At 36.9% G+C, this 13,568-nt stretch overlaps 1 protein-coding gene across 14 annotated transcripts in view; it reads right to left on the reverse strand.

Moving 5' to 3' along the window:
- The window catches only part of GPHN (gephyrin), a 274,586-nt gene that overhangs the window by 24,439 nt on the left and 236,579 nt on the right, over positions 1–13,568 (reverse strand). For all 14 annotated transcript variants that reach the window (XM_066321405.1, XM_066321403.1, XM_066321399.1 and 11 more), the window contains 4 exons: positions 10,475–10,594; positions 6,336–6,394; positions 5,982–6,135; positions 4,055–4,176 (listed from right to left, as the gene is read on the reverse strand). In XM_066321405.1, coding sequence (XP_066177502.1) covers positions 4,055–4,176; positions 5,982–6,135; positions 6,336–6,394; positions 10,475–10,594 — 455 coding nt within the window. The remainder of the gene's footprint in view (positions 1–4,054; positions 4,177–5,981; positions 6,136–6,335; positions 6,395–10,474; positions 10,595–13,568) is intronic.

Consider the following 13,568-nt stretch of genomic DNA (forward strand, 5'->3'; position numbering starts at 1 on the left):
GATAGATACAATTTATGAGAAGAGAAACGATAGTGACAATCTCAGAAATCATTAAAATGCTCCCAAAAGAAAAATAATACTAGTTTCAAATGAAAGTACAACCATAAGCTAAGTCAGACTTGAGTGGTCAGTTCAAAATGTAACTTCACATATGATTAATATGCAAAGGCATTTTCAACATGCTTCTAGCTACTCTTCAGAAACTCAGACATTCAGTATGCTTCCCCATCTTTTCACATTCTCTTTGTTTACACGTATCACAATCCTGGGCTTTGAAGAAGCTGGACAAGCTATTTTTTTACCTAAACACCTCTGAGTGAGTTGTATGCTGAAAAGATACTGAGGAATAACCTCCAAGTTTGTCTTTGCAAATACTACTCTAAAAATTTTATTATTAGATAAATATTAGATCTGCAAATATGATTTAAGAGGATTTCCATGCCTGTTAGAAATTTTGACCCATTACAGCAACTGTAATACTCAACTGTGCTCCCTATTAGCTGCTGTCTCAAACCCCGCTAATGCTTACAGTGTACAGGCAGTGATACTCCCAGTAAAATGAAGTAAAATTTACCTCTTGAAAATTGCATTAAAAAAAGGAAATAGGAAAAAACCCACCCAAATCTAAAGTATGGGGAAGAAGAAATATATACCATGATACATTAAAAAAAAGTTCAAGTTTTAAATTTTTCCTTCTGAAAACTATGTTTGCCAGTATTTTTACTACACCAGTAGATATTGCAGGCATATAAAATCTTCCTGTTTTTCAAAGTCTGGACACATATTATACATACAAAATGCACATATACATGAGCACACAGAAACACACAATCTATGGTTTAACTTCAATAAACCATAAAACAGACACTGAAGGTTTGTTCCTCTCTTCTTGCAAACATGCCAACTAAAGTGCCAAAATTGTGCCCTTTGTAACATCTTTCTGGTAGTTCAAGTTTTTGCTTTGTTCAAGTGCCACAGTACTCCATCAAATCAGTCATGTTAGTCCAAAAGATATGTACTGAAATAGTTGTATGGGCAACACTCTGTTAGCTTTATTACGTAATGAAATAACACCGTACTTCTTATCAAACTGATTTACACAATCAGATTTTCCTTTTGAGTGAAACAGAACTGCAGATGAATTTGGCTGCTGCACAGATATGGATTGGGCATGTGTGTGTGGAAGAATGGCAGAAGACTTGCTAAGACTGAATCCTGATATCTGTTGCAGAAGACTTTTAGCTAAGTCAATAGTAATGAAATATTCTTTCAAAACTTTCTGCAAAGTACACTCTGTGATTGGAGGCTCATTATTTCTCTTCTATGAACTAAAGTCACTACCTCTGCAGAAGCTGCTTTGTTAGCATGAAACAAAAAAAAGCAGGAGACCAAACATTTGAAAAGAACTGTTACTACCTTTGCCAAGGTTATTATCTCAAGACTCAGGGATCATTTTAATAGTGAAGATTCAAAAGAATCAACCTCTCTTGTAACTGAAAGCAAAGCTACAGACACTTACTTTGACTGATATATTTGTTTGCTGCCTGGTGTTCAGCTAGCATCTAGTAAGTAAAAAAAGGTCATAAAATATATTTGCAAAAAATATAGAAAAATAAAAAATTCTCTTGGGCCTTAAATCTCACTACAAGAAAGATATTCCAAAGAGCAATGAAGCTATTGAAGGATCTGGGGCTGATGAGAAGTGTCTGAGGGAGCTGGAATTGTTCAGCCTGGAGAAAAGGAGGCTCAGGGGGCACCTTATCACTCTCTACAACCACCTGAAAGGAGGGTGTAGCCAGGTGGGGATTGGTCTCTTCTCCCAAGTAACTTGTGACAGGATGCGAGAAAATGACCCCAAGTTGCAGCATGGGAGGTTTAAATTGGGTATCACCAAAAACAACTTCTCTGAAAGGGCCATCAAGCATTGGAACAGGCTGCTCAGGGAAGTGATGGAGTTTCCACCCCTGGAGGTATTTAAAAGACATGTAGACGTGGCACCAGGGGACATGGTTTAGTCGTGGAGTTGGCAGTGCTGGTTGGACTTGATAATCCTAAAGTCGTTTCCCACTTAAATGATTCAATGATTCTAAAGTTGTTTGCCATTTATTACTGAGAGCTTTCAAGATTATTTATCTTCACAGACTCTCCATGCCTAAGAGCCCACAGAAATGATTCCTGAAGGCAATGGAGTACATAGCTATAGTTTTGCATAAAGACTTTAAGTTAAACTCTCCTTTTGATAGTGTTGACTTTACAGTAAAGTTGAGACTATACCTATTTGATTAGGACAAGGCCATGAAGAATAAACAAGCTTTACACTCTTATTTTTCCAGAGGGGACTATCAGGGAAAGCATCTTTTCCATTGGATGAAGCCATTGGTCATACTGGATGTAAGTTGTTGACAATAGTTGTTGACCAAGAATGCTGGTAACGGTAGCTGTTGCTTTTGCTCCTGCAGGTGGTAAAAAAGTTCCACCAAGAGTATTTTGCTGAAAAAAATCCCTGCTAATCCCTCTACACAGAGATGGCCCTCAGAAGCTAAGAGAATTTTTCTGGCTGTTTTCTTTTTTCTTAGCTATGCAAATCTAGAATCCGATCTCCGGATATAATAGTTTCATTTGAAAACTCTTCTACTTATGTTTTAAAGCTTAAAAAGGTCCTTATAATATAGAAAGCTCTAGCAATCGAGGACATTTAGATACCATTCCTGGAAAGAAGAGTCTCATGAGTTTAGACACTCTATGACATCACTACCTGAAACTGGAAGCATTCATGGGTAGGAGGGCTTGATATTTATTGTTGTTTGGAACTGCAGTGGTGTTTTGCTAGGCTAGAGAAGCAAAAAAGGGATACCTGGATGCAGTGAGAGTATCCAGAAGGGTTTGCCTTCCCTAAGATCTGTGATGTCACATTCCATGTATGAGCACTTCCAATTCAACTGCATTTCCTGCAGCCACCACGCAGGTTGGTTTAGCTGCTGCAAAACCATGCAGTGGCTGGCCCATTCGTATACTTCCTGTCAGGCTAGCAATGTTTTGTATGGAATACTGCTTTAGGGAAGACTCGGTTTGAAATGACCTGTTCCCTTATGGTAACCTGGTTGAATTCCCTTTTAGTCCTTCACTAGGACCTTGTAATCTGCTTTTCTTTTTTTTTTTTTTTTTTAACTTTTAACTACCCACTAGGACAACCTGAACAAAACACTCTGTCAAACCAAGTCTGTCAGTTGGTTTGATACCCAAACCGAAAATCAAGAAAGACTATTCACAGCTTCTAGGTCTCAATAAATTGAGGAAATACATTATGCTGAGACACTCAAGCCATGGACGGCAGTCACTACACAGTCTTGCAAAGGACAAAAAACTGAACACTTCAATCACTTATCCTAGAGCTCTCAAGAGATGTCACTTCACTGCCACTGGGAAACAAGGAGCAATCTCTGTGAGATGAACAGAAAGACTGATCAGTAGGGTGCTACTCTGTGGCAATCAAAGTAAAAACCATTAAAGTAAAAAAAAAAAAAAAAAAATCTTCCACATATTTCTGGAAATGTTGAGCAATATGCAGCAGTGGGGCCTTCCTCAAAAGACAACAATTCAGAATATGACAAAATTTTATACTCTAAATTAATTTTGGCATGGAAAGTAAACTCTGAAAGAAATTTTCCTTCTCCCTTTATTTGACCAGAAAAAAAGTATAGCTGCTGAAGGACTGTCTCTCTTTATGTGTTTTAAGTATAGGGCTTGGAGGGATACTGAAACAGTAAATTCAGTTTGCAACAGGGAATAGATTATCTGTTTCAACAAACAGAATGCAAAACAAATTAAACACCATTAAATAATTTTTTGTTCAAAATATTCATCCTAATATTAGAAGAGACTTATTTCTTGCACCAATGAAAAGGGTGAAATACTTTCTCCAAGATGTGCCTTGTCACAACACTGTGACACTTGTAATGAGTGACATTTTCTCTGGTGTTTCTTTTTCCCATGGATGCCATAAAGTGCATCACATGAATATGAAGTGACATCTTTACTAACACGTGGTACTTACTTATCACCCACAATTCCCAAGTTGATTGTTGGATAGCCATGTTCTTGGATTGTAGCTAGGAGAGTTGAACGATTACTGTCCCGAATCTTTCCTGGCAAGAGGTCATCCTCAGGATTCAGCAGCTATAAAACCAGAAATCCTCTCAGTCAGTCTCCTTGGAATACTGTGCTCTACACAAGTGAGAATTTCTTTTTTGGGTTGGACAGGATACTTTTAGACACATATCATGAAACATATATATAAAGTGATTTTGTGAATTTAAATTAGTAAGATACATAACGTGCTTGTTTAGTCCCATCCTCCATGTTGTTTAGTTTGTTTCTATTGGTTAATGTCTGCAAAACATTCTTACTCCTTATGAGTACATGGCTTCTAATCACAGACATCACCAATCAAAAAATAAACCAACTTTAAAGTATCATATTATTGTTCCCCTTTAAATGGTTTAAGGGAACCTCATTGATATTGTTAATCAGATTTAAAGGTATAAATGAACATTTTGAAGTTCATTGTCTGCTTTCCAAAACAGATGTCTTTTAAATACAACAATCTGCACTGTTTTAATAGACAGAAGCCTTATGCTTAGTTCTTATATCAATTATCATTTTGAACTAAAAACTTTCTCTTAAGATAGTATATCATGGCAATTATCTCCCGTGTATTTTGGAAGCTAAACTACATAAGTAAATGTATGCTTTATATATATTAGAAATTTTAATGTAGGACACAAAAGGGCAACACAATGTTGACAGAAGGTAAATAATAATACTACTAATAAGAATGTATCTGTCAAAATCACAGCATTAGGTAGTAAGGTAAGAATAATGAAAAATGGAGTGTGGGTAAATTTTATGGCTTGCAGCTCATCTTCTGTGAAGATTTTCATAGGATGTTAAAGAAACCCACAAAAGAGAATGCTCACATCAGTAAAGGACCCTTTAATGACATACAAGCATCTTCAGTTATATGGAAGTTACTAATCAGAAAATCGTCACCTGTAATCCTTGTAGCTCTATGGATTTATTTCTCAGTTAGTGGTTTGGTTCCTGCATGCCACACCCTGTTTATGCTATGAAATTTGGCAATAATCTGTACACCAGGTAACAATTCAACCTATGAAAAGTTTTCAAAATCTTTCAAAATTGAACATATTTAAGCTGGATTGAGGTAATATTAGTGGCTGGATTTCAGAAAGTTTGTCATAAAGGACAGTCAAAACCTCATGCTGTCTTAGCCCACATATCTCAACCCACATGTTCTTTAGATTTTGCTCTTCCTATTCTTTCTCTGTCCTTCTGCAGAAGGAAATGAGAGGGCACAGTTACTGGCCTGGGGCAACATACAACATATGTAAAGTTAGTAAATTAACTTAATCTTAAACCTGATTTTTCTGATGTAAAAGTTAAAGCACTTATAAAGCTGGTCTGCTGTTCTACCAACAGGAAAGTGTCTTGATTTCAACATGTGCTACTATTAGAAAGAATTTTGAGGCACAACACTGCAACAAGGCATTTGGTAGAACTATGCAGTTTTCAAAGACAGCTTGTCTGCCATTTGTGTTATAGACACAGAGGGTGTTGCTTAAAAGAAATTACTCTTCAGTCATGGCTGGCAACATGAATCATACAACCCTGACTACCCCACAGGTTCTCCCTTGCTGGCATGAGGAAGGCAGCTGGCATACAGTTGCATACATTACCAGAATTTTGGCAAAGACAGTGTGAGACCTGTGAGAAAGCCCCTAAGGGAGAAAACACAAGCAGATAATTATGGGTTGATCCCTCACAAAAATAGCTCGTGTCAGCATGAGTTGCAGTTCAAAAAGTGAGTCTACTTGGAAGAGCGTGGAAGTCATGAACCAAAACACAGCCTCAAAAGACAAAAAAAATACAGCATTTCAGACTATAATTCTAAACGAAATTCTTACCTCATTCCCTGTTGACATTACTGCAACCACTGGAAACTTGTTAACTTCTACTTCAGTTACTCCAACAGTTGCTAAGAGACCAATCTCAGAGGGACCCATGTGGGTTCCTTTAGCCAGCACACATTCACCTCTTTTAATGTCATGTCCTATGGGTCTGAAAATCAGGACAGAAAAACAACATGAAAGAGAAACAGAATGAGATTCAAAGTACCTTTCCTTGATTGGTCCTGCTCCAGGTGAGGAGTGACTTCTTAGTCAGACTGTCAAAATGTCAGTACTACTCATGATTAAAAAATTACTCTGAAATCCATCAGCCTTTCTATACCTTACAGAGATACTTTAATAAATACAGACCTGATATCTTGGCCTGGTCGAGCTTGCACCAGGATTCGAACTTCTAGTTCTTCAGTGCCCTACAAACACAAGGACATCACATATGGTCAGTTGAGCTATTCAAAGAAGATTAATGTTTAATTTCTCAGAAGTCTACACAGCTTACAGCACTCATTACACTGAGACATTACGGTTTAAGCATCATATTGTTCTCCTGATTTGTTTGTCAAGGTTGTAATACAATGTGTGCTAAAACTGAACAGCATTCTAAGTAATGCTCTTTACAATGAGCTCTCACTTGGTGAGGACCAGCACTGAATATGTAGTTTTAGCTTCCTATCTTTTTTAAATGATACCTGTGTTTATATAGCTTTCCTATGTTACATCTGTTGATCTGGTGTACTGAGTGGATTCTTTCTACTCCTCTCAGCCAACTTGATCTGGTCAAACCATATCAAAGATGGCATTTCAAACAGACCATTAGTCTGGCAGACATTACATTAGCAGAAAGGTGGAAAGAAGCTGTGTGCTGCAGCTATTTCAGGATTTTCACGTAGATTTCTGTAGTGGATACTCCTACTTGAGAGCCTTGGAGGAACCAGAAAAGGGCTCATTCATCTTGTTTATTTACTGTGAACAAGAGACAGTGGCCTAAAAAGTCTGATGCGTTTCCTTGTTCAGAATGTCAATAGTTTGATGATTCATTCAATGCCAATAAATGGCACATGACCGATATAATTAATATTTAATTTTAAGCCCTGAAAATGGGTTGATGATATATACACTCAGCCTTGAGATAGTGCCAGACTGTCAGTAGCACTAAATCTAAATTTAGACTGGAACGAATTCTGTTTTTACATTATCATGTAGTGCTTCATATTTAAATACCTTGAAGTTACAAATCAGACACTGATATTACAAGCAAAACAAGGCAAGTCAGTGTTATATGGAAATCTTACAAGAACAGCAGTGTTGTATTGGACACTGGGACTTGTATCTTTTCTTAAAGGTGATATAGGCTTCAGTTTCTGAGTTCACATTAAATGCTCTAAACTTAAGGCCCCAAAGTTAAAGGTAATGAATGTGTTATTAGAGATTGAGGTTCTGTTTACTTACTGTGAAAATTTAAACCCTCAAAACAAGAAAATAACTAATGAAAAAAATTGTTACATTATCCCCATATTTTCATATGCTTTTCACAAGCTTTTATTGCAAACTCTGTTTATTATGTGTTTGCTTTTTTTGTATAAGAGATGATTTTTCTCTGTGAGTGTTCAAATTGGCTGTGCTGGTGCCCAGAATGACCTTCTGCCCCCTTACTGCCAGGTGAGGCTGTAAAAGACACTTGAATCTTACAATAAAAATTTGAGGCAATGGTTAGTCCCAAAATGATTTATTTTTATGACACTCTGGGGATCGTTCAATTGTGAAGATTTGAAATTTCTGTATCTTTGATAACATTTAAAGATGGATAGAAGATTTTAAGGGAATCAAGAGGATGGTAATGGTACATTTGATTAATATAAAAGGTCCTGTTTAGGACTCCTGGATTAGGGGAAATAACTAAAAAAAAAAAAAAAAAAAAAAAGGCTTTATTAGGAATTCAGCAATGCGAGGTTCAAAAGGCACTGTGGAAAGTGTGACTATGGACAACATGGTGATATACAGAGATTGACATCTATGGAATGATGGATATCCCAGAATGCTTAAGGAATAGAATTCAAGGTGGCTAGAGGGGCTTGCAGAGAAGTATGGCATTACACTGAGAACATCTCTCCTTTGGCGAGTGTCAGGGCAGCATTCTTGCTGTGTATTAACACATTTTGAACTATATCTGAGTAACTTGCTCTGCTGGCTGATGCTTTGGCTTGCTGCAGGATCTAACTCTTGTTTTGGTTGATCACACTGGGCTCCGTTCTCTTACAAGGCGACATAAAAACTCAAAATGAAAAGGGGATAGATGTGTTTCTTAATGAATGTGCATTTGGCAAGCCGATGAGAATTTTTCTTCCTGATGGATAGATGTAATTCATTTCAGGCCTATGACTTCTAAGGTCATTTGGGGAATGCTTGCAATGAAATTTAAGTACTGCTACCACAACTAGAACTCATGGAATTAGTTCCTTTGAAAATAACCCCTTTTCAGAAGAACATTTTTCAGATGCTAGAGATTTCACTTCAGTTAAATCCCAGCCCTGAAGGAGTTCTTAACACCAAAAAGGAAAATATTCTTGAAATATGTAGCCACCCAGACATGAAAAGGAAAAGAAGAAAATAACATATTAATTAAACAATACTAATTATTATGAACAGGATTCATAAAGTGATGTATTCAAAGACAAGGAGAAATTAAAGAGTTCTATCCTATACTTATAGGCAGGAAAAATAAGTGCAAGGTGGCTGACCATTCGTGAAAAAATTAAAACTTTAAGCACATAGCCAAATAACCTGTTCTCACATGCAGAGGAGAGCATGCACATAAAAAATGGAAGGCAGGACAGAGTCATCCAAAGAAGAAATAGAAAAATAGAAGGTTACCACATGTGTTGCTCTGCAATGTGATAGTCCTCTCAAGATGAGGTGGGCAATGGCCACACAAAAACTGCTCAGTAAGACTAATGGAATAATTAACAAGCAGTGAAGAAGTGTATTTTGCAGGAAGACATAATCTATACATATACATCTGTAACCTCAAAGCAGGATTGGTAATTTCAGTAATTCCTGATAGGAAGAAGGACAGCTTAGACAGCAGATTTCATTAGATGTAAAAATCTATGCATTTCATAAGACTAATAAGGCATGAGAAAGGATCCTGAGAGTGGGTTTCAATTTTTGCAGTCTATATCAGTTTTGAACACTAAAATTCACCTGCTTACACCCCAGCTGCAATCACAATGCTGACACTGAGCTGTGGTGAAAGGGAACTGGGTGTCAGAACAGCAGTAGAGCAAAGGCTGATTTGAGCACAGAACCATACACAGTTCATTCCAAAGCTGAACCTGAAAGTTGTGTCAATAAGAGATGTATCTTCTTGCCTTGAAGTCTTTCAGATGACAGCAAACATGATGATAGTGCTTTGAAATCACAGCTGGAATTCAGAAGCAAACACAGCAACACAAAGAAAGTCTAAGATGGACTCTTTGGAATAAACTTGTTTACAGAGAGCTCCTCTGCTTCATAAAAAGCACATCTCACTATATTGAGACAACTGTGCACACAGAATTAGTACTACAGCATTCGTATTTTTTCTGTATTTTTTTCCTGTGTTTTCTTTCTGTGTTCTTATTTGCAGCATCTGTAAGGTAGTCCAGTTGTATGATTTAAAGGTAGGCTGGAAAATCTGTTCAAATACAGGGTTATGTCTACATTCTGGAGGAATATGCACCATATCCATTTCTTGGTTCTCAGAGGTCCTAAATTCAGTAGTGTTCTCATTTTAAAGGAACACAAATGTCTTTTAAAAATCTTACTTGTAGTTAAAAAAACCTTGGGATGCGTTTACTTCCCATTTCATAACAAAACCTCCTTTTCTAAATGGATTCATTGGAAGGTATTTGTATAAGAAGTATTCTCCAAAATCCACCAAATTCACCTTTGCTGAAACAAGACCAACTCTGATAATACAGAACTGTGTTCATAGCACAGTTTAAAAGAACCCAAGTCATCCTATGGATTTTGCAGCACTTTAAACAGTTCTCTTTCCCATAGAAAATCATATTCAGCTTTAATTACATCAGCAGTAATTCAGTGTATTATTCCGAGATCAATATGTTATTTAAGAAAACATTTTCCCTTCTTCTTTGGTGAGATTTCCACAAGCCCATATTTTAAAATGTGAATACAGTAGGCATTCAAATTGGATTATAGGCATAGATTTCCAGGAAGCATTTGCCTTTCACTCAAATCATGCTCCCAAGCATTTTAGAGTCAGGATTCAACAATTTTGATGAAAAATCAGTCAGAACAGGAAGGTCTGTGGTACTGTTATTACAGCCTGAAAAAGTGAGAATTGCCACTAGGAACTGATGCAAAAATCCTCAGACTTCTGAGATTACTCAAGAGCTTTTCTGTATGACTGTCTTTCATATTTACAGGATTGTATCATGCACCATTTACTGCTACACACAAAAGAAAAATGAGGTTTTTGACTTGTGACTCACATCATCTGATTCCCTGATGAGCTCTGTATCTTCCACTTGCACCACTGCATCAGCACCACATGGAATCGGAGCACCAGTTGTAACACGCATTACCTGACCAGGCATCACAGTCTGAGTTGGCTGAAAAATAAAAAAGAAAAACCAGAAATTAATCTACTTTTTGGGGAAAAAAATTCAAACCACTTGAACTTTATGCAAGTAATCTATCTGAAAGACCAGAATTCTTATTTGCAGCATAACTCTTGATATACCGTGAGCAATATCAACAGGTACAATAAACTCTGATTCACACCAGGTTTATTTAGATGGCCACATATTAGGTGGCTTCAGTTTTCTCTCCTTACATTTCTATCACAGGAACAACTTCCAGAAGAAGGAATATACTGACCCTCAGAAAAATACTCGGCACAGAAAAAAACTGGCTTAGAAATTTAACTGTTAGATGGTGACCACCTGGAAACATCCATGAACGAAAAACTAGCAGTTCTCAGTACATAAATATTTTTGCAGAGCACTCTGGTTGCCAGGGCTGAAATTGCTTTCCTTTGGTTGGATTTTTGTTCTGTTTTGTTTTACCAGCATACTATATAAGAAGGACCAACATATACTATAATGATGTAACCAACTGCTTAATTTTTAAGCAGACTTCTGAACACTGAGCTCAATACTAGTTCACAGAGAATATCTATCTTTGTGAGGGTCAATTTAGAATAACCTAAAATTGATAATATTCTACAATTCTATAAAGTCATAGGACATGAAAAACTTTCAGCAGGAGCAGTACAAAGAATAGAAAAATATCAGAACAACATAAACAAACAAATGATATGGTTTTAAAAATACTTCTCACCAGGCAGACTATTTAAATAAACATTTGTCAAAATCCAGGGTAAAACTGTAATTTGACCATAACTATTTAAGAAATATATAACTAAAAGAAATTCCTAAAAAAATGAAACTACAAGAAGCTGATATGATGACTGAGATTTCATTGCTGGCTCCCCACAGCACTGCAGTGAGCCTAGCTTATTTAGGTTTCACAGTTATAAGTGAGCACGTGCTACACACAGATCTATGCAGCTGTGATCAGAGCAACATATTCTGTATGTGTCACACGTATACCTCACGTGCACATTGACTCTACATTCCATATGCAGTGCTGGAATACATCCAGGACTTCTCAAAATGTACTCAGCACACATTTGGCAGGCTGCAGGCAGTACTGCCCAGGACTGCTACCTGCTCCTGCTCTGGGGAAATTTACTCCATGCCTTTTGTCAGGAGTTTGACAGACACGACCAAACTCTAGACCAGTGGTCAGCACTTCAGCTGCATAAACCTGTTTGCCTTGCCCATTCTTCTACTGCACTTCAGCACTGTCATAACCTCTGAGAGGGGAGTTTTACTGTGAAATGTATGCATTTCACACATTTGGGACAAAAGCTCTAGGAGGAGGCTGGGGATGGTTTTTATCTGGCTTACCACAGTATCACAGTGACCTTCCTATTCCAAGAAACAGCTGAGCCTAGAACTGATTGAATCTTGACCCTTTTCTACAGGTAATGGAAACCTAGTATCCTTAGAGAAGAACATAAAAAAACCCCACACTTGCCATGTGTCACGGTGTATTTTTAAGGCAAGATTCAGGCTATCCCAATGTAGGTATCTAAACCAGATGAAAAAAAAAAGCCACTTTTAAGAAAATGGCATTTATTCCTCACCATAGACTATTCAAGGAGTTGTGGATGGGTAGCAGAGATACTGCCATTTATACTAAAGCTGCTTAAAAGGGAAAATAATGCTATCTAGTGTGCAATTTTGATTTTTATGTAAAGAAATGTTACAAAAGGAAAAGCTTACGCCTTGGATTATATATTTTGCACGCCATTGTAGATATAATTGAAGGGTACATTACAAATAGGTAATATTGTTTTGAACTTACTAAGTATTGCCGGCTTAAATGACAAATGTCAGAGGAAAAATGTATTGCATAAAATTTTACTCCCATTTAAAAAGCATCACAAAGAATACAAAATGTCTACAACTGTCCCAAATCAGAGCCAATGGTGATAAAATGTGCTGTAACTAACCATGTTTTTGGAGTTTATTGTTAGATGAATTAATTTTTTGAGGTGCAATGATGTGATACATTTAAACAAATTCATGATACAATTGCTTTTAGAACTGGTTATATTGCTCATATATTTAATTTCCTTTTTGTCTGTTGAGAATTTAATCAGATTAACTTTATGAACAAAAGTCAACCCTCAGATTTATTTGTGAATCTCTAGGGCTGTGTTCCTCTGTGATAGAGACAATGAAGATAAAGAAATGATTGCTTCTCAGAAAACATATTAATGTGCAAAAATTTCACAGAAGCTCTTCTAAAAGCCTTTGAGATCTCACTTTTACCTGCAATGGGACAATACTGGTTTCTGTCCTTTGTCTTCATTACTGATAATCTACTCAATTTTAATCACTGAATAAAACCCAGAAATAATCTAATAAGCACAACCCCTATCTCAGGCATTTTCTCGTGCACATGATTACACCTCTCCTGTGTGATTCAGAATCATCCATGCTCCTTTCTGTAAAAAGGCACAAGTTAATGGAAGAATGGAAAATGCCTGCTTTTCATCCTATATTGTAGGTGGTTAGTCGTAGTGCCTCTTACAAACACCTTTTTGAAGTCTTGCAGGAAATGCAAGTCTGTGTGAGTCTACAGAAGGAAAACCATTTTTCCTGTGGTTGAGTGTTTCACACACAGGCCACTGTGGGTGGCTCGAGACCAGTAATCTCAAGTGTGCCCTAACCTCCCCAAAGCAGGGTAATGTCTGAAAACTTTCCCTCATATATGATAAAAAAAAAAAAAAGGGTTAACATAATTATGACCATCTGGAGATGGAAATCAGAAAATACAGAAATTAAAAATTGATACAGAAATGTCCAACTTGGCTATATGACCACCCTGCAATTCTCAGTCCCATCTTCTTCCTTGCTACTAGAATTTACATAACCTTTTTCTCTACAGGAGGAGCCAAATCTAAATCTATTTTGAACTCCCTGCTGTGAATCATTCTGTTAATTGGTCTGT

The sequence above is a fragment of the Sylvia atricapilla genome, chromosome 6, assembly GCF_009819655.1.
Source record: "Sylvia atricapilla isolate bSylAtr1 chromosome 6, bSylAtr1.pri, whole genome shotgun sequence".
In the NCBI taxonomy this organism is placed as follows: domain Eukaryota; kingdom Metazoa; phylum Chordata; class Aves; order Passeriformes; family Sylviidae; genus Sylvia; species Sylvia atricapilla.